A 24,513-nucleotide genomic window follows, 5' to 3' on the forward strand; every position below is an offset into this window, starting at 1 on the left:
AATGCATGAATAAACACTTAAAATTTCTTTGCTGCTTTTGTGTTTTTATAGTGGAAAGTTTTAGGCCTTTCTCTGCAGTAAGAAACTCCTGGCAGCCCCCCCCTCCACAAAATGGCAGCTAGTGCTGCCACTGTGCACTGGAGGCTGGGGTTAACACACTCAGAGCACGCTGGGCTTCTAATAAAATCTGAAACATTGGTGAAAATGTGAAATATCATGGTGCATGTCAAAGAAGCCATGGTACGTCAACATGTTGTGGTATCGCCAGTAAGGGGAAAAGGTTGACCTTTGAAAGGATGGGCTTGATGATCCTTGAGGTCCCTTCCAACCTGGTGTTCTATGATTCTACGTTTCTGCGATTCAACAGGTGACATGTGCTCTGAAGGTCTTCTGCTGAAGGTGTTTCTTTCTGAGAGTCACATCATGTCCTCTCTGCTTTTCAGGCCTTTGTAGAGGGAGTTATCACTGGTCTGAAAATGAAAGGTAAACAGAAGTTAGAGGAAAGAGAAAAGCAAATAGAAGTGTTAATACAAAGCAATTAGAGTCAGCATGTAGGCTCTATGAAACCCTTAATGGCTTCTACAAATCTCCCTATTATTTTCTAGGTACTTAGGTATGCTTTCTTTGATTATTTGATCCCTACTTTTCTTTGATTAACTTTAAAATACTAGCCCTAATCCCCTCTTCCTGTTTTTCTTCTCTCTCCCCTTTTTTTTTTCCTTTTTTTTTTTTTTTCAATTGGTGGACAGTATATTTGCCCTTCACCAGGCTTCTGAGACCATGCATCTCCTCTAGGAGATACTGAAGACCTCCACCAATGGGTCTGAGAATGTTTTAGTCAGTTCTTGTGCAGAGCAGCTTATTTCCCACCTATTTCTAAATAGAGATAAAGCAACTACTTTCCAATGGACATGCGTTCATGCAGAGTTGTTCTGATAACATGGGTTTGACTTACTAACGTGGGCACCGGTTTACCAGAGCTGAGAGGTGGAAAAGAAGGAAGAAGTAGCCGTGGTTTTGTGGAAGTCTGGTAAAGGAAGCAACAGCAGCAATCCCGGGGATCAATGGTAGAAGCATGCAACAAAATGCCAGAATTTGCTGAACTTATCAAAATAAGGCAAACTATTAATAGTGAGAGGTGCTGATAACATCACTATGCCAGATCAATCCTGTGTTAGGAAGGGTAACACGGCTTTATCCTTATCAAAATGGCTCATCTGCTTTAAAGCCCTTAGAAGTCAGGTGTCTAGGTAGTTGTCTAGACTCTCTGTGGTCAATGGAGATACAAGGTGACACCTCTGGAGAAATACTCGCTCTACCTATCTTACACATCTGGTTTCATATTAGATGAATTATCCTCCAGAGGTATTTCTCTCTATTGATTATAGAGGGAACTAAGGTGAGCACTTCAGACTAGGTACCTATATTTTAGACATTTGGTGTCAGAAGAGATGAATTCCATCTATGAAGGCTAAAAGTGTCTGCTGAAAGGTGTTATCTTGGAATCAAGCTCAGGCATTTTTGAAAGAGTCTGAGGGGAAGCTTGTCAATCTGCTGCTCCTATTGTAATTGCTCTTTTGACAAGTAGATAATGTCTATCTTCTAGGGTCTCAGTCTATTTCTCCTGCATGGTGATAAGTCTATCCTTAAAAATTGGCTTTGGGGGATAGTCACATGTGCTTTTTGTGCTAGTAGCATTTATCTGTGCCATAAGAATAGGTAACAGTATTTAATAGACTGTTATTCTTTGCATGGCCCACCTGTCAGACTTCTTGGGTTCTTGTTGTTTTTTTAAATAATTTCAGACAATAAGGTAATCTGGTTTACTACTGTAAAAAATGAACCTTATAATTACATAGAATTGTCTACTTAGACATGGAAGCTGAAAACTCATTAGTTTTTGCTTACATTTCTATTTTGTCCATTCTGGGCCTGAAAAATTTCACATCTGGGGTGACAAGGGTACAGTCCTACAGCTGAAATTTACCACTGAAGTTCAGTTCTAAGTAGAAAAACCGGTTGATGAAAGCTAGCTTTTTTAGAATCTTACCATAAAAAAAAATCCACGTTTTTCCAACTGAATTAAAAAAAATATCTAGAGAAGCCCAGTTCAGTTCCTTTCTATAATCAGCTGTCACTCTGCAGAACAGAAGAGCAAAAGAAAGTGAAGATACCATTATTGGGGAATTATTACAGTAAAGCCATGTGAGACACTGGGTCAAATTTTAGCCTGATATGACTCCCCAGCTTTGGCAGTTTATCTTGGGGAACTATTTGGGCAGTCAGTTGCAGACTGAGTGACAAAAAAAAGGAATTTGATTCACTAGGGTTGTTTTTTACACAGTGTTTGGGAAGCCCCTACTGCTGGAAGAGGACTCAGTTCGGAGTGGTGCCAGCGAGTACAACTGGAATGATGATGATGAGGAGGATAGCATGTAATAAACTGCTCTTCAGAGAGCAGCAACATCTGAGGAGCAGATGTAGATTTCAAGTAACTTGTTCTTTTCATGTTTTGCTGTTCTTCCTTGAACCAAATCAGTGCCTCTTACATAACCAGCTAATCCTGCTTTGGAAATGCTGTAATTTAGGACCATTAAAACCCTTAATATTCACTTACTGGCTCTGAGGTTTTTTAACCACAGTGCAAATCTTCAGCATTTACTGCAAAATTACGTGTCTCAATATACCTCTATTGCATTAGTACAAATTTGACATTTAATTACTGCTTTTGAAATTGGGATTCTCTCTGTGGCGACTGACTACGGACACCGGACCCAATTGTGCTGAATTATACCCCGATGCAAACAACAAAGACCATATGACTGCTTCAGTAGCCAGAGGTGAAAAGCAGAAAATAGAGGCAGAGAGCATAAACGAGGAGAGAAGCATAGATAGATTTTTCACTGCCTCTGAACGGTTCCTTTAAGTTCTAGTGGTATTGCTTGCAGAAATTGCCTACAATCTCTATTTGAAGAGATCACATCTTCCACATCTGTGAAACGCTTACACTTTTCCCACAACAGTGCATTTTGTTGGTGTGTCAAAGCTTGCATGTTGCATTGCATACAGGTCTTTTTTTCACCCAGGAGGATAAAGGAGACACTCCAGCTGTTGTCAGACCAGGTTTTATGGCATCTGTGGGCTGAGATCGCTAGAGGGCATTACAAATCTGTTCATTTGTACACACGTGTATAAGAATACACACGCACAGGAATGTTCCCTTTACAAAATAGGGCTGGTTAATATTTGTAGCATTGGTCTGCAAGAGGGATCCTGTGGTAGCAGTACCCTTTTGTGCACTGGGTCTGTTTAGTAGCAGTATTTGTACACGGTCTGTGATTTTTAATGTATAAACTCTGCCAGTAGAAGTCTGTCTAACCACAAGGTGGAAGAACTGCTTTACTTATGATGCCATCTCAGCTTGCATGAAATGTACACAACTGCACAGGCAAGTTTTATTACTATCATTATTTAATTGTTATGCATCAATGCCCAAGGGTCCCATTCCGGACCAGAAGTCCTTGTGCTAAGTGTATTGTAGATAAAGTCCTCAGTCCTGCCAGGAGCTGCCTGCAGATAGATCCCAGTGCCCCACACAGTACTCAGTATCTCCTAATACTTCAGGAGATCACTGCGGCCTCTTTCTCTGCACCGTATAGCTATACTGTCAGAGATACCTTCACTTCAGTGAGGCTCCCCGAAGAGGTTGGTGCATGGGGACCTCCATGCAATCATGCTCAGATATAGCAGCTGGATCTCCAGTGCTCTGACAAGAGCCTGCCAGGGAGCAACCACAACTGTGACACGCTTTACCTCCCCTCTGCCTGCCACCCCCATGCTGTCTCTCAGGCTGTTTGACAGTTGCTTGTCAGATGTCCTTACCGATTTATCTACCCAGGCAGATAAAGGCAGCATGAGAGGCGGCAGCATGCATGAAAGAATTCAGGTCACAAGTGGAAGCTCATGCTCTGAATGGCAGGTGAGCATGGACATAAGGATGACCTTCAGGGAATCCTGAGTACACAACATTTCTAAAACAAATTGTTTACTATACTGCTAACCTAAAAGAGACTTAACTGCTAGCTCCTTTAAGGCCAACAGCCAACCTCATTGATTTCAACAGAGCTAGAGAGAGTTCCCCTTGTAGTCTGTGCTCAGGAGATAATCTCCTAGCTCCCCTGAGAAACATGAAGCTGCATGCCAAAAGGTGGACAGGAATCTTCTGTAGTGGGAGTTGAGAGCCACATTTCTAGGTGAAGAATCATGGAATAACATTTTCTTACATAGATTTGAACTTTATTACAGGGCAATGAGAGGGACAGGTCAATGAGTTGTCCTATGAAAAGGTCCTTCTGTGTTACTGAAACAAAGAAATAGGTGAATTAATTTTTTTCTAGCCACTCAAGCCCTCTGATTCCTTAATAGAAGGGGCTTTAAAAAATGTAAATTCATTCTCGCCTAGCTGATTTCCAGTTGAAAGAAAGCGTTCTAAAAGATGAAACCAGCAAATTCTAAAAGGCATGAAATTCATCTCTCCTAAGTCCAGCTGAGGAAGAAATGCAAAATTTTATCCTGTCCTGAAGATCATAGGATGTTTCATACCTGTGGGTATTTGCAAAAAATTTCCAATTTAGATATCTAAAATGAGATATCCAAACCACCGATTAAATAGAATTGCCCTAGATACATCAAAAGAAGTAAGCTTAGTTTCCCCACCAGGCATAAGTCCAATATTGCAATGCAGAAAAGAATTTCCAACATTATTATCAGGACATGAGAGGTTAACTGCATGTCTTTGTACTTCTTTGCATGAAATGTTTTGAATCCTGAACTCCTGTTATGACTCACACCCCTATTTCTCCAATTTGTTCACCCAGGCACTCCTAGAACATCACTTTATTCCCTGCATTTGTGGCAATACTTAATAAGGTGTCTAAAATACTTTATAATGCTGTGACTTTAATCTGCCACGCTCTTTGCTGGCAGTATTGCAGCAGTGCTTTCTCAATATCTCGGATCTGATTTCTGGCTCTGATAAGACAGAGCTTCTATGTAACACGCACATGTGTAACACAAAGAGCCAGTGGCTAAACCCTGATCTTGTCAAAGAACAACAACAACACTTCAATAGGACCAGCGTTTCATCCCGTAGCATCAAGGGAAGCCTCAATATTTCAAGTAGAAGCAAAACGTAACATGTAGTTTTGCAGTGATAGCACTGCTGTTGATTCAGAAAAAGCTCTTTAGAAGCTGCCTTCTGTTTGCTAAAATGTGCCACAAGGGGGACAAATTATGGTAAAATTATGCAGATCAGCAAACAAGGTCAGGGAGATACTTGCCACTGTCACTACCAGCAATATGGGTAGTTGAAACGTGTGCAAGAAGAATGAAGAGGTTTTACATCCTTCCCCGAGGGATGCGGTGTTGGCTACTGCTGGCCACAGAACCCCAGGCAAGATTGATAACGGCTGGTTCTCAGCTGACAGCCCACACATGACACCAGTGCATGGGGAGCCAACAGGTGAACATTTCAGCTGGACAAAAAGGCCCACAGCTAATACAAGGTTAAAGTGTCTTTCTAACATCTAAATGCTTCCCACGTGCTCTCTTCCTGTCTTTTTTTAAGACTTTTGAGGTCTCCAAAGTATTTTTTTCTGTAAAAAAATAACACCCCACAGAATGGTTGTTTTTCATGCCCTACTTGTTTTACTGAGGCTTATCTAACTGGATTCAGTAAAAAATTATAATAGAGCTAACTAACCCAAACATGTTCATATTTCTAGGGATTAAGAACTAGCTTTCTCTTATGTGATCTGCTTTTTAATCATCGAACTACTGACCTGAAACCATTGTTTAGAGAAAAAACCCAACAACAGTGTTTGAAACACGAATGAAAAAAAGTGCATTTCTTGGAAATACTGATTCCAGTTTCCTCTATGTGCTATAGTCTGGTAACCAGATACATATAGTTCTGATAATAGATTCATTTGCATAAAAAACACTGCCAGCTTGATTGTAACAGTCACCATGTGGAAGTTGGCCAGGACTAGAAATCGTCGCTATTAACCTTTTGAGAAAGCCTTTACACCTTGAGGAGACAGCTTTTGGCACAGAGCATTAATTTAATTTAGAATTTTATGAGGCATTAGCAGAAATACCTTTCTTTCTAAAAAGACATTGGACCTATATTTGGGAATGGAAAAGTACCAATACGAGGAGGCTGTCTGGTTTTGAAGTAATCAAAATGTTGCTGGATCCCTTCAGTCCAGCTGGAATGTTCTGACAGTAGTCAAAAAAATAACAAGGTGGACCTTGGACTTCTGCATCTGCTCAGGCTGTTGTTTTTCAAATCAATGTTTGGATATTGGGTTTGGATAAATAACCTCATGCACATGATGACACAGAGTTACACTCTTCGTTTGTACATGAATGCCCACTGCTGTGGTGCACACAAAGTAGGGGCCGAGCTTTGCTTGTAATTGCATAACTTTTTCATGCAAACGAAACGTAGTACATTAATATTGTTGCATGCAGTAATTGCCATGTGCATACTTGAAAAGAAAATGCTGTACATGTAAAATTATGCTTTTGAGCCTGGAAAAGATCTGAATTCTGTTTATTTTACGCATATTTGCAGCTTTCTGAATAATTCTTTGAGTCTTTCACTTTTGATCTCTTGACAACATCAGCTTTTAAATCCAAACTACTTGTAAATTACCTTTTGAGCTATTGTCTTTTTCTTTTTTGGAATTCTGAGCAGCAGCAGAAATTCATCAAGTAAAGTCTCTTCCTGGCTTTAAAACCAAAGCTGAAACCTGAGCTGCTCTGTTTGGTATACAGTGAATGAGCTTTGATTTGATTTTTATTGTATTTCATTCAAACTTTATTATAAAACATCTCCCAGGGACACTTGCATGAGAAACACTTTGCAAGTAAAAACAGCATTGTATTTCCAGTCTCCCATTTTTAAAGGTGGTTATAACATTTTTATCATGCTTGCTTATCTCTTTACTATATCACTGCATGGCAGACAACTGCAGATGTTAGGTAATAGAGCTAGATGTCTCTGTAGGTTTTTCTAATGGATTTTCTTTTTTTGTACTACAAGAGGGTTTCACTGTGTCATTAACCCAGTGACCAGCGCTTCTGCAGGCTGACTGTGGGCAGACCCCAGGCAGCTCTATTTCTCCTGTTCTTTGACTCCAGTTTAGCCTCAGCTCTTTTATTGACATGAAATTTGATGTAGAATTTTTAACAAATGCCCCTCAAAAACCTACTATGATTTAAATAGAGCAGATGGTCTTTGTGACTGTTTCAACGCTGTGTTTTAAGTTCCGATTTCTATACTGTTATTCCCAGTAGTGGGTTCCTTCTCTGTAACTGATCCACCCATGTTTTTCAGTGGAACAACAGTGACTTTCAGCAGCTGGATAATTTCAGGTTTATATTCAGGTTGGCCAAAGTATTTTCTTGATAACTTCCCTTCCTTCTAAAAATTGCAGTTTAAATCCAAACTGGATAAAAATTACAACATACCACTTCTTTTTAATCGACTTTTGATTACTATCTACCTCTTGATCTCAGAGAAGTCTTTGTAAATGCTAACAGGATGATGGGCTATGTTTGATTCTGCTTCTGTTACAGTCATTGCCCAAAAATCCCGCCGGGTCACATGCTCTGAGTGGATCACATCCCTATGGATCTCCTAATGCACTTTATAAAATGTATCCAGTAAATCCAATAACAACAGAAATATGATTAAATACACTGTGCACAGATGGTTCCAAAAAGAGCGAGACAAAGCTTCATTTTGAATTTGTGCTTATAAAGATTTACTTTCCTCATAAAAGTAACCCATATAAAGTGTTTATCAAGATTTACCTAGCTCAGCTAGGAAAATAAAACAGCAACTACAAGCTGATCTGTGCAATATCAGAGCACATTAAAGTCCTCCTTAAATGCAAGTGAGCAGGACCCTGGCCAACTGGAAAGAGCAAGAGAATAGTTAACACGCCTGAGTTTTATAGACATGCCAAGTGGCTTAGCAGTCTTTACTGAACATTTCTGTCACAGTGGATTGCCTGAAATAAGAAACAAAGAAATCAGATTAAAGACTGAGCTGCTTAGGACAGCAGCATTAGTGCAGCAAATTTCCTGGCAAGATAACAGTTATTTTGTGCATCAGATGACTGCTCCACGCTGCAGCGCTGAGCAGGGAGGGCTCCTTAATCCATTTTAAAAAGTGCTTAACGAGAACCTTTAGGAAGGTTTTATCAACTGTGAATACTGGAAAGAGGGTGAAGTTCCTCTCCCATGGTTTTGTTCGTGTGCTATTTGGCACCTTTCTATAAGATCACGAGCAGCCGTCAAGCAGTAAGCTATGAATGTATGAGTCATGACAAGGCTTTGCAGCAATCATCCATCTTTGGATAGTCTTTGACTATTTGACCCCTTCGAGCTCCCCAAAAAGCAGGCTTTACAGTGGGCCCACTTCAGAGCTGAGGTGAACACTGGTGCATTAAGGCACGGTGTGATGGGTGAATTTTCAGTGCTGGCACAAGCAGCTGCCATACCGCACTTGTTCTGTCCCTGTGCCTTGCTTGTGCTGTGCCAGTATAGCCAATTTTGAGGCTTCATGGCAACACTGACTACGAGAGGATCTGGCTGCAGAGGACTTTTTCAAGTTCTGCAGGTGAACTACAGATTTATTCTTTTTTATATTTGTTTAGGAGTTCTGACTGCAATACGAGTGAATACCTTAGCTTTGGCTGAGACTCTTAATTAATGAGAGCAGTGTGCGTGTAACAGCTTGGGCTTCAGCATGGGCTGTCCAAGCCAGCTAGAGATCACACTGAGTTCCTAGGGCAGCTGACACCTGGACTATTGAATCTTCATTGCTAATCATTAGATCTGGCTTGAGGACATCTATTCATCTTAAAATCACAACTGCAATACAGCTATAGCTTTACTATCAACATACACCTAAGTGAATACAGCAGGGTGTCTCCCAGCTGACAGAAGAGAGGAGCTGGAATCTACCAGGCACCTTTGAAAGCCACTTTTCTTCTTACTTTTGAAAATCTTCTTAGCTTTCCCTGTGCACTTTGTTTTGTTGTAAACTGTTTAAATAGCTAAGTGGGCAACACAACCCTAAAAGGCATCGTTACTGAAGGATGCCACAAAGAGTAAGCATATTAAAAATGCTTTAACCTTTGTATCTTCTGAATACAAGCTAGAACTTAGACTTCACTGCAATCTGGAAAGACCTGTCCTGTAAATAGCACACGACTTAGTACAGTTCAGTGGGACATGATCCATGCAGACTCCTTTGCTACGATCCTTCTTAAAGGCAGAAAGGAAGACAGAGCCCATGCCCTCAGCTGTCACAGAGTACAATATTCACCATGGAAATCTTAATCTTGGCTATTTAAGAGGACAATGGATTTAGGCATGTTGTTATTTCTGTATGCATTAGAGTAGTCATGACCACCTCTGCATATAGTACTTGGCAAGATCAGTCCTTCCATCGGTTTGCCTTCTAGGAAATGCAAAGGGTATCTGTTTTTTGGGGGAACATAGTTAGGTAGATGCTGTCCTATGCTGGGTGACTGTCATTGTAACCAAGAGTAGAATTCAAACACTTTGTCTCAGAGAAAGCTTACAGAGATAGCAGTGTGAGCACCTGGCCTGTCATTCTGGGGACATGTAGAAAAATATACACACAGGATAGACACTGAAATGTCTGATATGACATTTGGGACCTAGATTAAATATGGGCTTTCTTCCTGTAGGATTTGAACTGACCTTAAGGAAAGAACAGCTCCCTTCATTTTTAATGAGGTATTGCTGCTGTGAATTAATTGAGAGTAGGGGCAGAATGAAGAACAAGTGGAGCAGACACATCTGAAATGGTTTTAAAGAATGGTTTGGGAATTCTTCCCCTTCACGACTGCCACAGCTTGACTTCCCTTAAATCTTTGTTCTGTCTCTCCCTCTTATAGGTGTAGATAAAACCAGTGCAAAATTCCCTTGCCTGGCATCTTCAACACTGCTAACAGGAATCATCTGGAGACTGGAAAATGAATATTACAGGTTATTTAGACCTTGACCTTGCTATTCAGGGTCCCAGCAGGGAGGCCAGCCACGATAATGGGTTTTTTTGTTTGTGTGTTTCATGGGTTTTTTTAGCATTTTAATTTTCTGTCTACTAGATATGGGATTGCCATGTAGAAACGTGCTTAGCAGTGGTCAGTAGAGAGCCATCTACAGGGAGTAACTTCCAGCAGCTCTTGACCTGCACTATATCTGACCTTATGGCTAGAAAGAAAGGTGTAGGTCTCTGTTACCAGTCTCTCACATCTCATCTTTCACTTCTTTACCTTTTCATCCTCACCAGAAGGATGAAATCCTAACACCATGAGCCTCCCCCCAAATGGAGGTAGGTTTTAGGTGTGAGCATCTCACACCTTTGTTTCATCACTGACTTAAAAAATAGTTATATTGACTTACAATACTGTGTGTGAGAGAAAGATCTGTCCTATTTTTTATTTATTTTGTTGTGTAACCCTCTTTGAACTGCTTTTTTTAAATGTTGCCAACTAGCTGTTGCACACAAGCTTTCAGTCTTAACATATTAAAAGGAAACAAAGCAATTAGGCAGCTTTCTGATTGGTGCCGCCCTGCAAATAACTGCATTTATTTATCTTGGTGTTTTGTTGGGGGTTTTTAACTGCAGGGAAATGCCAGAATATCTCACTGTCTGCTTAGTAACAAGCATTCTCTACCCTGAAAAACTTGTCCTAGCCTAAAAGTTTTTTGGAATCTCAGGCCTTATGTATTATCAATAACCTGTCAGTAAGTACTATAAATTACTTGTCAGTTCAACTAAGATTGTTTACCCATGGCCACTGGTGGAGAAGGCAACACAGTCCCTAGTATCAATTCAGTAACACAGCAAGTAGATGCCACGGTATCCTAAATATTACCAATATCCTAAAACTCTCTTCTGTGTATTCTGTAGGTGATTCCTGGGATGCAGCAGTGCCTTTTAATGGCTAGTTAAATGCATCGTAGGTTCGTCAGGGAATCCCCAGAGAGTTTCACGTTTCCTATCAAAGCTGTGGTAGATCATCTAAATTCAGGTCTTAGTTGCCCTTAAATCTACTACACTTCTGTAAAGCAGCACCTTCTCTTTTTTGCTTTGTACCAAATGTGGCTATCTAAACAGCATAATTTATTAAATCAAATCTGCTTTGAGAAAAATACAGCTCACTCATTCTTCTAATTACTACTGTTCAAATTTAGCCTCAATTAGTGACCTCTCAATTGGCTGAGATTAGTGCTGCCTGTGCAGAAGTGTGACTAGCTATGAAAGCACATGCAATAAGCCTTAAATTTCTTCTTCTGCTTATCATATTACACAATTATGTGTCTCCTGTTGCTTTTCTATGACAGAATAAACAAAATACCCTTGCTAGCTGCACACATCCAGTCTCTGATTCCCCAGGAAGGCTCGGTTTCTGAATGCTATGGACAACTGTGTTACCAAAAATTAGGGAGATGACAGCAGTGCAATAATGCTATATTCTACCATTGTATAACACTTTGTGATCTGTGGATCTCAACATAACATTACAGTCACCTGTGAGCCACCCCCTCTAAAACCACAGCAAGGCAGACGCACAAAACGAGTAGAGATGTGTTACTGTATTTCACATGGGTGAACCTAGGAGCAGAGACCAGATGCCCAGGACTAGCAAACAGAGTAATTGAACTGGAAACAAACCCCAGAGGTTCAAATTTCCAATGCGGGCTCTAGTTACAAGCCATCTCCCTGTGATCCTCCTCCTCGTACTGGAAAGCCTGGAAAAGCCTATTGAATGGGTATCATAGCTCCTTATGTCAGGATTCTGCAGTTGCTTCCGCCACGTTTAAAAGGAGTGAGTCAGGAATTTGTGTATGTGGGAAGTGGTTTCCTCTCACATTACTGTATGTATGGATCAAATACATTTCCTCTACTATGAAGTTGCTGAATGAGAAAATAAAGTAGTGCAGCTGACTGGCACTTCAGCGGCTGTTCTTCAACCCCGATAATGAAAAGCCAACAGCCTCAGGAGGCCAGTTTGGATAATGCATTTCGTAGAAGAGCTGGTGAAGTCACTTGCATTCTTATAGGAATGACTATAAAAAGACGAAGTGGATAAAAAAATACCAATACTAAAACCCGATAAATTAGAGACGAGGTTCTTCGGTGAAACCTGGCCTGACTGAAACTGCAGGAGAAAATCTGGCTTTAAGACAGGAGCTATAATGCAGTAACGAAGACGCCTCCCTCTGTGTGTCAGACAGTTTTTGTAGCAACCAATGTTCAGGAATCAGAGATAATGATAATGGCTTGTGCCTGCAATCATTACAGCTATGGCATGCACAGTATGCAAGGCATTTAATGTCGAACTTACCAGCATCACGTGGCGAGGGGGTGGTAAGACTAAGCAGAATTCGGGTCACCTGCCTTCCAATCCTGGTCGTAGCCAGAGGACCAGCGACACTGCAGAGCAGGCAGGTTTTATTTGCGATGAGACTGGACCACAGATTTTGCACTGGAGCTAAAACTTGCTCAAAGATGAGTGTTCTCAAATCCAGGGAGCTGGTATGGCCTTCCTTCTGTCCTTCAAAGCTGATCTGTTGCTGGAGCGAAAGCCTTCTGAGAAGCCTGGAGCCTGGTGAACACCCTGAGTAGCTTTTCCCATCTTCTGGGGAACTGAAGGGGAAAAGAAGGAGTTTAAGGTCTGGTCAGGCAAGCAGGCTGAGGCAGAAATGGGGTTAGGGGAAGAGAAACAGACAGGTTTGCACAAAGCTTTCAAGAGGACTCTGAGCTTCTGAGGGGAGCACTACAGCCAGCAAAAAAATTGGAGAAGGAAGGAGACACAGGCAAGGGCTGAAAGATTTCCCCGGTTGTTCCTTAGCTCAGCAAGGAATTTAAGATTCTTTTTGACTTGAAGCCTGGAATAGTTCCATATATTTAAAGACCAGCATTTTTTTTTTTAATGTACTTTGATGAGCTATGCAGAAGACAGAGTTGCCAGGTATGTGTTAAGAAAAGGATCTTACTGCTGTCAGTAAAGAACTTCTAAAAATAATGTTATACATATGTATATAAAACACATAGGAGTAGACATCCTGGAACACTTAAATACGTTTTAGTTTGAAGGTGATTTCTTGTGGCGAGGCCGGCCAGGCTGTCAGGAGCCACAGCTCTGCACCACGCTGGCTCTCTCTGCTCCGGCAGCACAAACACGTAGCCCCGGCGTGGCCTTCACAGTGGCTGCAATCAGAGGTTATTAGTAAATCATTCCATCAGACGCTCAGGCAGGGCAGCAAACACAAAGGAGACACTCACCAAAGAAAGGAGGAAAGTGTACTTCCGCATATATTCTATGTATATTTTAGCCATTTTCCAATATTTCCTTTGCTTTCAACCTCTACATGTCAAATGATAGTAAATTGCAAATGTACTAGTTCCAGCTGAGCATAAATGGGAGTGAAATAGCTTTTCTTTGAAGATGAAGCTAACGTCCACTTGAAAAGCTGTAGGGAGAGCCACAGAAATTTGCAAAAGAGTGACTGAAATTCTGACCTGGTGATTCAAAGCATTGTGATTCATGAAATAAATTTTCAGAGGAGCTACATAATCCATTAGGAGAGCAGTCTGTGAATGAGACCATCACTATAGCTAAGAGAGCAAACGCTAAGTAAACAGCTCATTAAAAGAATGTTATTGTCTTCCAGATCAGCAGAAAAACAATCTAGATCTTCATGAATATATTTTAACATTAAAAAAAAGTAATATATTACTCTAGCATGTGTTTTCATTGCTTTTCAGGTGATCAAGGATCTCACATTTAAAGTAGAAATAAAAACATTACATGAAGATTCAGGGCCAAATCCTTTTAGGTATAAACCTTCCCTAGGAAGAGACAGGGAGGATTTTTCCACTGGAGCCACTTGGCTCCACTGCATGTTGTAACATTCTGGGAGCAGCTCTCTTTCATCTCTGGTGCCAGTCTCTTGGTTTTGATGCTCCCTCAGCCTCTTACCTGGAGCATATTTGAGAGCGCTGGTAGATGAGCCGACAGCTGTGTGTGCACCAAGGCAATCTTCTGTTAGCAAATCAAGGCTTCCTGAGTGGCACAATGCAGCTGGAGCACAATACAGAAACTGCCCCATGAATTTCAATATTGCCCACATGCAAAATGTACGTGTGTGTTTTCCTGGCACGGGCAGGGACCGAGCCACGGGCAAATCACAGCCGTGGTGTGTGAGGGTGGGTAGTCAGATGCCTGAAGATTTACATAGGCGGGCAGTTCCCATGACTGCATGTATGAAAACAGAGATGAGGGATCTACAGGGATCCTTATTAAATCAGTTATACACGGACAATGTCAAAATAAAACATTAGCTGGGGATTAAAATGGAGAGCTTCAATTAGCTTTTTATAGCATTTAATTTTTTGCTTTACTCCCTGTGTGCCACATGACCAGCTACCTCTCCAACATTTTTCTTCATATTTGGCAACTAGTGATGTACTTCAGCAATTCAAATGAAACTGAAGTGTATGCCTTTGCTTAATAATCCCCCATTCATTTAAATACTCGGTAGCTTGCCAGCGCTGCTTTGTTTGCATTTTAGAATTATGGATGATGTTAAGACAGCCTTGATTAAACGCTCAGCTAACTACTGCTCAGATGGAAAGGGGCTGAAGTAAACTATTATTTCAGTGAAACTCCCAAGCTTGGAGAATGCGTATTCTGTCGGGGGTTTTTTGGGGGTTTTTTTGTTTTGTTTTTTCCTTTTGCATCAGGATTTGAAATAGATGAAATTAAGACTCTTAAGGACTTTCCCAGCAATGTGAGACTACCCACAGACAGACATATCAGACATGCAGTATTCATCTACTCTCAGAAGGATTTTAGCTGAGATCTATAGCTCTCAATAAGCTAGCTTGCTTGCTTCCTTCCTTCTTTGCTTCCTTCCTCAGTCAAGCTTTCATTTGCAAGTATATGTTTAGATATTGTCGTTGCCCCAAGGGCAAATTATGAACTACATGGGGCCCACAGAAAATTAAGAAGGTAGTGCCCCCATTCTAGATATTTAATCCAGAAGAAAACAATTCTCTGCTGGATATGTAGTGCTAGACATTCGGACTTGGGTGGAATAGGGGAGACACAGACACACAAGAGTCCCCGTTAACAGTCAGACCCTGTGGGCGGCAGGGAACGCGATGCTCGGTGCCTGCGAGGGCAGGTCATTTGCCAGTGGGGAACAAAGAAAAACCTGTTAACTGCCCAGTACAGCCCGAGCTAGCTGATTGCAAGGCCAGAATATAAAACATACACAGTTACTCTCCTTCTCAGAGTACATACTTTCCTTCCATCCAGCTCATTAAATATCAGCCTAAAAAGCAAAACACATGCAGTGGGAAAGAAAAGGCCAGCTCACAACTGGAATAAAAATTTAATAGAGGAATCTCAGCTGTGTTCCACATATACGTTCGAATACGACTAATGAAAGCCCCCAAAAGTCTCCCTTCTCCCCTTCAAATATTCCAAGTAGACTTTCAGAGAGTGAAATCCAGTAGATTAACTCGGGCTTTAAACCTCAGGAGGATTTGGATTGTCAGGAATAGACCACAGAGCAGAGACTGAAGACAAAAAAAATCCTTTAAAACATTCTTCCTTAAAACAAAAAAAGCAAAAGAAGCAAAATCAGTAGATACAGTTGCAGAATTTGGAGTTTCACAAGGAAACACTTAACTGATGCTCAAGAGCATTGCTTCCAGCTGCCTTGAGAGCTCTGTAGAGAAATTAGAACAAGATTCCCTTTACTTTGCAGAAACAACTAAAGTTAAAAAAAGAGTTTCCAATATTGGATGGTTAATTGGAAGAACTTTCTACTGATTTTCTTTAAAGACATATTAAAGCTCAGTTGGCCCCCTTGATCTTATACCTGCAAGGGCATTTAGTCACCAGAGTGGTTAAAACTCTGGGAACTGGTCACTGATTTGTACCACTGAAGTTCATGCATGTCACAACTATCTTCTAGACAGATGATGACCTACATACGAACAACGGGAAGAAAAAAGAATGACTGGGTGATACAGAAATGATACAAACATGAGAATATGTGTTTATGCTGTGACACTCATTCTTCTTGGGAAACATAAAGGGAGACAAGAAATTAGCTGAAAGACTCTCAGATGTACTCCTTTTGGACATGTTTTCCTTAGTTTCCCCTCCACCAACTCCCTTATTGTCGGAGCAGTCCTCAGTGTCCTACTATAGTTATCAGGTAAACTTTAGTGACCTTCCTGCTAATTGTTTTTATATGGCAGCTTAATATTCCCACTGGATATTTTAGAGAATAGTTCATGAATCAGAAAAGTCAGAATTGGGAAAGGGCTTTTGGGGTCATCCTCTCCATCTCCTCTGCTGTAAGCATTGTAGGCAAAAAAAAAGCAAAAAAAAAGCTGGCATTTTTGCAGCCTAAAATTGAAAAAGAAAATGGAGATGCTCTGAAGTACAAATCCTGCAAGTGACTAAGGATGAACTACCTGATGGAATCCCTCGTTTCTTTGCCAATTAATTCCTTCCGGTTTTATTGCAGCTTTCAAAGCCATCAAAAGCAACTTCTTGCTGACAATGATCATTCTTGTACTATATCATAGTTTACTCTTAGTGTTTGCCCCTGACATTCCCTCTGCCTTGCAGCATACTATCATTTGCATTTTTGGCCCAAGAGCACAACTGAGATTTCCAGTTCTCTTGTCTGTACTGCCCAGGCAGTGACAGACAGATACCACTATAATGTAGGCACCAGAGAACTGATGAAGTTCAATTACCCGTTGAATTACCATAGTTATTGATAATTCAAATGGGATAGCAGTATTGGTAACAATTTTCTCTCTCACCCATTGTCTTTGAGCCCAGAAAAGGCTAATACTGCCTTAAGAAGCACTGTTTGAATTAACCCTCTTACCTGTGATTATAGCCAATTCTGACGGTAGACAACTTTATGCTCCTTCATTAAATCTACTTCTATAAACCCAGCAACTGTTATATAAACATTTATTGTTTAGCATGTCTGTCTTTTTCCTGTAGCTGCGGAGCCAATATGCAGATAATACTGGTCTCATTTATTACTTTTTAATTTACATCCACTTCTCCATCTTTCAAAGGAAGAGAGTTTTCTAACTGAGCTTTAAGGTTCTGGTCACAGCAGACCTTGTAACAGGTAGGATCTACATGAAAATTTCGGATTCTTCTTGTCTTTGGTACAGGCTGCTACTAACCCTGCTGGAAGACTCACTTGTGACTTGTTGCCAAAAGACTAGCTTTCTACTAGCACAGGCTCAGCTCTGTTGGCAAAGACAGGATCTCTAGACTGTCCTGTGGGTTAGATAATGTTTACAGTAGCTGGTGTGCTTGGCTAATGAACCTTGGCTAATACCTTTTTGTTTAAAACAAACAAAGGCTCTTCTCTGTTTTCCCTCTGCTCCTGCATCGCTCAAGCACAGTCTGGCCCTTTGGTACAGCTGGACTGGTTTTCATCAGCTGACAATATATTTTGTAGCCTCCTTGGTAGCTTAGTAGAACCAGGTGGGATGAACAGCAAAGGAGGAATTTCTCTGGCTAGAGCTTTCCTTTGTATATCATGCTTGGCTGTGAAATGAGCCCTGGGCTGCCAAAGGGTCCCACAAGCCCAGGCTGCACCCAACACTGGAGCTTGCCCAGGCAGATGGAAGATGAAGAGGCACACACAAAGACTGGGTAACATCGCCTTTCAGTCACAGAAGTCCAGAGTACCAGTACTAGCAAATTAAGCATCATCTGAGAAGCACAGCTCAAAGGCAATTCTGTCCTTAAGCATGTGTTGCCAGCTCCTCTCTGCGGGACTCAGCTGTCATCCAGAGCCAATGCAGCATTTGTCTCTCCAAATTCTTCAGTTTCTGCAGAATCTGGAAGCACTGAGAGTCACTGAACTTCTATTGGTCCACTAAATCTGGGGGAGGAGGGATAAGATCCCGCGGGTTCAGCCTAGCAACAAGGCAAACATCGTAGCTGTCGTGCATGAGGACGTTGATGGCCACCACGTTCCACTGGTTCTCCCACGTATCCAGCTCGAGGATCTCTTTGGTGATAACTTCGTGACGAGCTGAAAAACAGAAGCAGCAACAGCAGGCACCAGGAGTCAAGTTAAACAGGATCAAAGAGGTTTGTGCAGTTATTATTATGACCCTTCTGTAAGGTGGCAGTGAAAAGGTAATTTTTGTGGTACTAACAGCTACGCTGTTGGAAGAACGTGCGAGTTGTCAACATGCAGCAAATTAAATAGTGCAGATGGAGATCTGCACAGCGTATTCAGCCCTCATGCTCTGGGCTCCAGGTGCAGCTGCAGGGACAAAAGCATGAAGTGCTCCATCTTGGTACAAGTATGCAGGTGGCATTTCATTGTGCAATCAATTGTCAAATGCTCATCTTTTAGAGACAGAGTATTGCCTATTCTTAATGAGCATGTCTACATGCAGTATGTTGTCTGTCTTTGCCCCCACGAAAATGTAGTTCTCAGGCTTCTGGAGGCACTCCAAAACTATGGCTTTACTTGGGTGCGAAGTCTGGACATCCTGTGATTTGGGGAGAAATAAAGACGGAAAGAAACCTCCAGGGCTTTAAAAGTACTTTAGCTGTTCTGAAGTGCTGAGGAATTTGTCATGAAAAGTCAGGTTAGAAGAATGCCATTAAATCACAGCCAAGCTCAAGACAGGAAGCTTTTTACTGAGACTACCAAAAAATAATGAAAGAATCACCGTGCAGCAGAAAAACCATAGTTCACAGTTGTCAACCAGCAGTGCTATATTAAAATTCTCATAAGAACACAAAAGTCCTGAACTCTCCAGCAATTGTTACTCAAAGCCAAGTTCTCTCCTAAAAATAAAAAGTGTCTTTCATTTCTGCTCACTTTTTCTTTTCATCTTAAAGTTGCTTTCTCACAGCAAGTAACCTCAGTCTAAACTTTTCTTACTTTGAGCTGAGGACACGCATGTGCTTTGCTGTCAGCTTCCTTCTGATGAATTACTGGTGAGATGTATTAGAAGCCAGGTCTCGGAGATTTCCAAGCACGGACACTTCACAGGTAGCAGGATAAGTACCATCGTAGCAAGAAACATTGAATACTCAACATTGTTTTATTGAGTCTTAAAAGACTAATGACTGGCTAAACTTTACAGGGTTCAGACTGAGGTTCCCATTCAGCTAAATCTTCTAGAAAGAGTTTTGATTTTTTTTTTTTTTTTTTTAAAACCAACAAACCACAAAACAAACAACACCAAAACCAACCAAGAACAAACAACTCTATCCTTCGCATCTATTGGGTACATGTCATTGTTTGGACACTGCCCTTCTGTGGAACCAACAGCAAAGGACTGAAGAAGGGGAAAAGAGAGAGACAGAGAAGAGCATCTAGTTGTTTTCTTCATATATTGTTTGTCATGTTGGAAACAGAGACCACACATTCCTCCAGAGAACAGCAATCCTGGGGGTTTAGTACACCCAAGATAGTGCACTCATGGTTTTGGTTCCATGCAAAATTGGTATTGTGTTATAATGACATAGTGCCAGGGGATTTAAAATACCCCTCAGGCTCCTCTGAAAGTAGCTTCAGGATATGGGAGGGTCAGATGGAAACACGACTTCTTCCCCTCCCAGGATCGGTTTCCCGTCTGAGCTGATTTGTGGCAGTTCTGTTTTACAGCAGGTCCTGCTCATGCGGGAGTTGTGGATGCCTCAGCTTTATGGAAATTTCTGCACATTTCTGTCATGTCTATCTAAGGAAACTGCTCACCAACCATTCAGCATCTCTGCCCCCTTTTTCACCTGATAAAGGAGTGCAGCAGAGTGTTTCTACCCACCAAGTCCACAGCCTGTACTCATTTTCCCCTCAGTTGTGTCACAATGAATTGAGGCATCATTTTTGTTGGTCCAAACCCAGACCAATGAGACTTTCATAAATCTCTAGGAGCTTGCTTAAGTAAAATTTGGGTAAGATTTCAGGATTTAGCCTATCTGAATAATCCTCATTCCATTCTTTTCTGCTGTTCACAGAAGGTAAAGCAATAATCATGATGGTTTGCTTATTGAACCTGGGTATTAAAGGAGAATAATAATAACAAAATGTGGGAAAGCTGCACCCATCCAAGAGAGAAGACAGCAAACTACTGAAAATCCCAGTTACACGTGACAAGAGAAGACATGACCGACAAACTGCAAACAAATAACGTGTCCCAGTACCACCAAAGAGCTCATTTCTGTATGACCCTTCAAGAGTGAACAGGTTTTTCCTGAGAGGCAAATACAGAGACACAAACAGACCTAAGCTGTGACATGGGAGGCTCCAGTCCCTGTATTTATTATTAGATCATCTCCTTTATGCAGTAAATTTTTATGCCTGGATTTTCTTTGGCATGGATGATGACAAAAATGAGACAATCAGAGGAAAAAAAAATCAAACACTGGAACTGAGACATTCTGTGGGGGACTGCAACACTTCAGAAAAAAAAAAAATCATAATTAAAACATCAAAGGTAGATTCAGCAACCCTTCCTTACAAGCCTTGCTGTGTTTTTTCCTGACCCTGGTGACTCACAACCTTTCGTGTCCCTTGTTTCCCTTTTCTGTGGGATGTTGTAACAGGTTTTGTTCCACTCTACAAATTCTGCTTTCCAGCACACGGAGTGTTAGTTAACTCTTAACCCTTGGGAGATAAAAAGAGTGTGTTGTTGGAATAAGGGAAGCCATCATTTCTCTAGTCTTATCTTCTTTAATATGAAAGGAAGCAGCACCCTTTGGATGAAAAAGTTCATGTGAGGAAAAGCACTGCTCAAAATGCAGTCATCCTTCAGGAAAAAAAATATATCCCCCCCTTTCTTTTTAAAAGAGAAATGAGTTAAAACACCTCAATTCTTAAGTTTTTTTTTTTTTTCTTCTTGGTTAGGACAATAGGAAAGGTAATGTTTTTCAAAGAGAATAGCACCTTTGATTCCAGGCAGTAACGTTGGATTTGGGCTTTAATCCCAATAAACAGTTTTAAGCCTGAAGGTGCAAATAATTCCAGATTCTGCCTCATTGGTTCACCTTATTTAATTGCAATTTTTCTTTAAAGGCAGTATCTTAGCTGCCAATTTTGCTTACAGGAGAATAATATGACATCTACAAAAAAACCCCTGTCTGTATTACACAGATTACCTGCTTAAAAAGCCACCCCACAGAACTCCCTGTCATACATGGCATTATTCTGCATCAATTACCAGACAACCACCTTACCTAATGAAAGGATTTGACTCCTTTCCAAAGGCTTTCATTTTTTTTCTACAAAATGAGGCAGTATTTTTCTGCACATTCTTGTTTAACCGTGAGAAGTTTTAAGAAACTTTCTTTTCACTATGTTTTTCTGCATAGGAGTTAAACCACTTTATATCAGAATTATTCAGGTAGTACAAACCTAACCCTAATGCAGATCCTTACTGAGTAGTAAAACAGTGTTTATAGCACTATGGTTTGTTCTTATTCAGGAAAGGAAAAGGCTAAACCAGCATAGAGAGCATTAATTCCAACATAAATTTATCCCCATGAGAAATTGTGGTATGTTAAAGGAAAGTCAGAGCCCTTTTGGTGTAGTTATGCCTTTTTGACATGCAAGTGCAACCTGAAGGCTAACACTGAGCCTAAAAAACCCATCTTTTTCCAGTGAAAGAACTTGAGTTATACCTGAAAATGTTTAATTTATAAATTCTAAAATCATATTTCTTATATGCAAACATAGCAGTGTGAAAGTAAAATGAGTCTAATCTTTAAATTCTCTTTTATATTCTGGTGTGTAAACAAAACACCTTCCCACCATTTTTTTCCTATGAATTTTTTCTTTGAATGTGCAGAAAACACAACCAAAATATTAACTTGCTGTAATTGCCTGCACTCCATATACACAATCATGGTTTCTCTTTTAAATGTTTATTTTCAAATAGAATTCACTCCCCAGATATTCATTTCATGTTGTAAGTTTTCTCATGTCATTTGGATCGTGACTGACCATAAATCAGGATGAACCTTTCTTGGAAAGACCCCCAGTATGACTGCAGGCAACATAAATATTTGATCTGCTTTTTCTTTTTCTTTTTTTTTTTAAACTGCATTCCATTTGTGATTTGGAGGTTGGGGGAAGGAATAACTTTTCATATCAACTTATAGTATTTATTACCACTTTTGGTCTTTTTTGACCTTGCTTTTTCTTTCCTGTTTGGAACTGAAAATTCAGATAGGATTCTTAGGTTTTGGCTTGGGCGGGTTAAAGTGAGGCAGATGTAGAAGAATTAAGCAACACACTTAACAGGTAGAAAATCTGTAGGTCATCCAGGACTATTAACCATGCAGCTATTATGTTTGTAAGCCAATACAAATAAATCCACTCTACTATAGTCTGTTTAGTGTCCAGAGCATTGAACTAAAAAAATTCATGCTGAGTTTTAGTTCGCTGCAGTTAAACCTCTGGCAAGTTTGCCGAAATGGGGTCAATATTTCATTATTTCTTATAGAAGCCCATTGACATTGGCTGGTATATTTACCTGCATTTTATGCATTGAGAAGAAGAGTTATGGAGATATAGTGAAAACATGTGCCAAGTCACAAGCCGTGATGCCTCTGCATCAGTGCCAGGCAGAGATTCCCAAAGTTTTGGACAAGCTCACCTGCCTACTCATTGCTGCATAGCTACATACGTACTTACATACTGTTATATGGCCAGCAGTACCTACGTAAGTTTATCCAGAGCAGGGCCATGTTCCCCAGCACAGAACCGCGTTGCGTGGTGGGGGGTAGTCTTATCTGTCACATCTGTCCTTGCCCACGAGCTCTGTGCCCTGGGACATCCTCACACAGGCTGCCTGCCTGAGCTCCTGCCGGTGGTGGTTCTCAGGTTGTCACAGCACCTTTTCCTTTCCAGTCTGAAGTTTCCTAATGTGCTCTCTTCCTTTGCCGTAAATGAGATTTTTTTTTATATATATATATATATATATATAAAAGACACCAAACCTGTGGTAGTTAAACTGTTAACTGTCTGCTCTGTGCTTTCCATGGAAAAAAGCACTTGAACATCACAAGGTGCTTGCCAGTTCCCCAGCACTCCCCAGAATATTTACTCAGGTGTTCCTTTCACTGGCTTCCCCAGTTCTTTCACCTCGCAGCCACCCCGGAGCTGCCTTGAAGCAGTTCAGCCTCCACTGCTTGTTTGTACCCAGTTTTGCATGCCATTATCTGTACCAGAGAATGATTTTAAACATATGGGACTGCCCTCTGCTACTTATCTTCCTCGCCACTAATAGCTGCTTTCATAATTACATGATGTGGATTTAGGTGACTTGGGAATTCACGTTTATGTTGCAATGGGATAAAAGTGCATTTAGATCATTACCACCAGATGTCCTGGCTCCTCATTTGCAGTAGGAAAAAGAATAAGTTCATCAAGTCTGTGGCCTTCAATCCCATTTGCGTATGTGAGCTGCCCCCTAAGTCTACCAGCCTTGCTGGCGTAACGCAGCGAACACCCCTGGTGGGGTCAAGTACATCCATCATCTATGCCTGTGGGCAGAAGCAGGCAGATAATACACAGGAGAGGGAAGTTGGCTGGGCTGTTTAACATGCTGGCCAGCCTTCGTGATGTTAAGTATCAAGGCACCAGACACAGCGAAAGCTGGGAGGCAGGTTGGGGCTTGAATTTACGACTGTGGCAGCTTACTGTTTTCAGAGCACCTGCGTGGAGTAAGGTAAGATACTTGCTGTCATAGACAGGACCTCTATCCTCTTGCTCTGCTGTGTAATTCTTCAGGACCATAGTTTCATGATCTACCCATTCACTCACAAATATATATTAAAAAAAGAGTGTATATATATATATATAAAGAATGGGATTGTCTACAGGAAAGACCTTCTAATTCAGTTACTTAAAGTGTTTTTCTCTGGGTTGATCCAGCTACTCCAGCTTCTAAAATCTTTCCAGGCCTTTTCAAACACAATCTTACAGGCGCTGGCCCTGCTGGTGCTGCAGGTGACAACAGGACCACAGATTGCAGGGGCAGCAGGACCAGTGCTCTTGGAAGTCAATGCACCATTCACGAGAGTAAAAACTGCAAGATCAGAATAAGAATTACTGGTCCAGACCATCCTGAGATACTGTTTCTAAATGCCTTACAATGGGTTAATACATTATTAATAGAGGATATAAAGCATGTTTAGACTGTATGCATAACAGGCAGTTACGAACACAATAGAAGATGTCATACATGGCTTCAAGCCATGTTTCTAAACAACCTATTGACCTTCTCAGCAATTAATTAAAATGCATTAAAATATCTATTAATCATTCATTAACCCTTTATGAACTATAAGTGAGCCTCAGTAAGAAACATGA

At 40.9% G+C, this 24,513-nt stretch overlaps 1 protein-coding gene across 5 annotated transcripts in view; it reads right to left on the reverse strand.

Annotated features, from left to right (window-relative positions):
- Positions 1-136: 136 nt before the first annotated feature.
- Positions 137-24,513, reverse strand: part of KBTBD12 (kelch repeat and BTB (POZ) domain containing 12) — a 56,411-nt gene continuing 32,034 nt past the window's right edge. For 2 of the 5 annotated variants that reach the window (XM_014943218.1, XM_014943221.1), the window contains exon 6: positions 15,495-18,210. In XM_014943218.1, the coding sequence (XP_014798704.1) occupies positions 18,041-18,210 (170 nt within the window). In that variant the 3' untranslated portion in view covers positions 15,495-18,040. Of the gene's footprint in view, positions 471-12,458; positions 12,761-15,494; positions 18,211-24,513 lie in introns of those variants that run through there. The other 3 variants (XR_001412183.1, XR_001412182.1, XR_001412181.1) reach the window with 3 other exon arrangements.

The sequence above is a fragment of the Calidris pugnax genome, unplaced genomic scaffold, assembly GCF_001431845.1.
Source record: "Calidris pugnax isolate Ruff unplaced genomic scaffold, ASM143184v1 scaffold128, whole genome shotgun sequence".
Classification (NCBI taxonomy): Eukaryota; Metazoa; Chordata; class Aves; order Charadriiformes; family Scolopacidae; genus Calidris; species Calidris pugnax.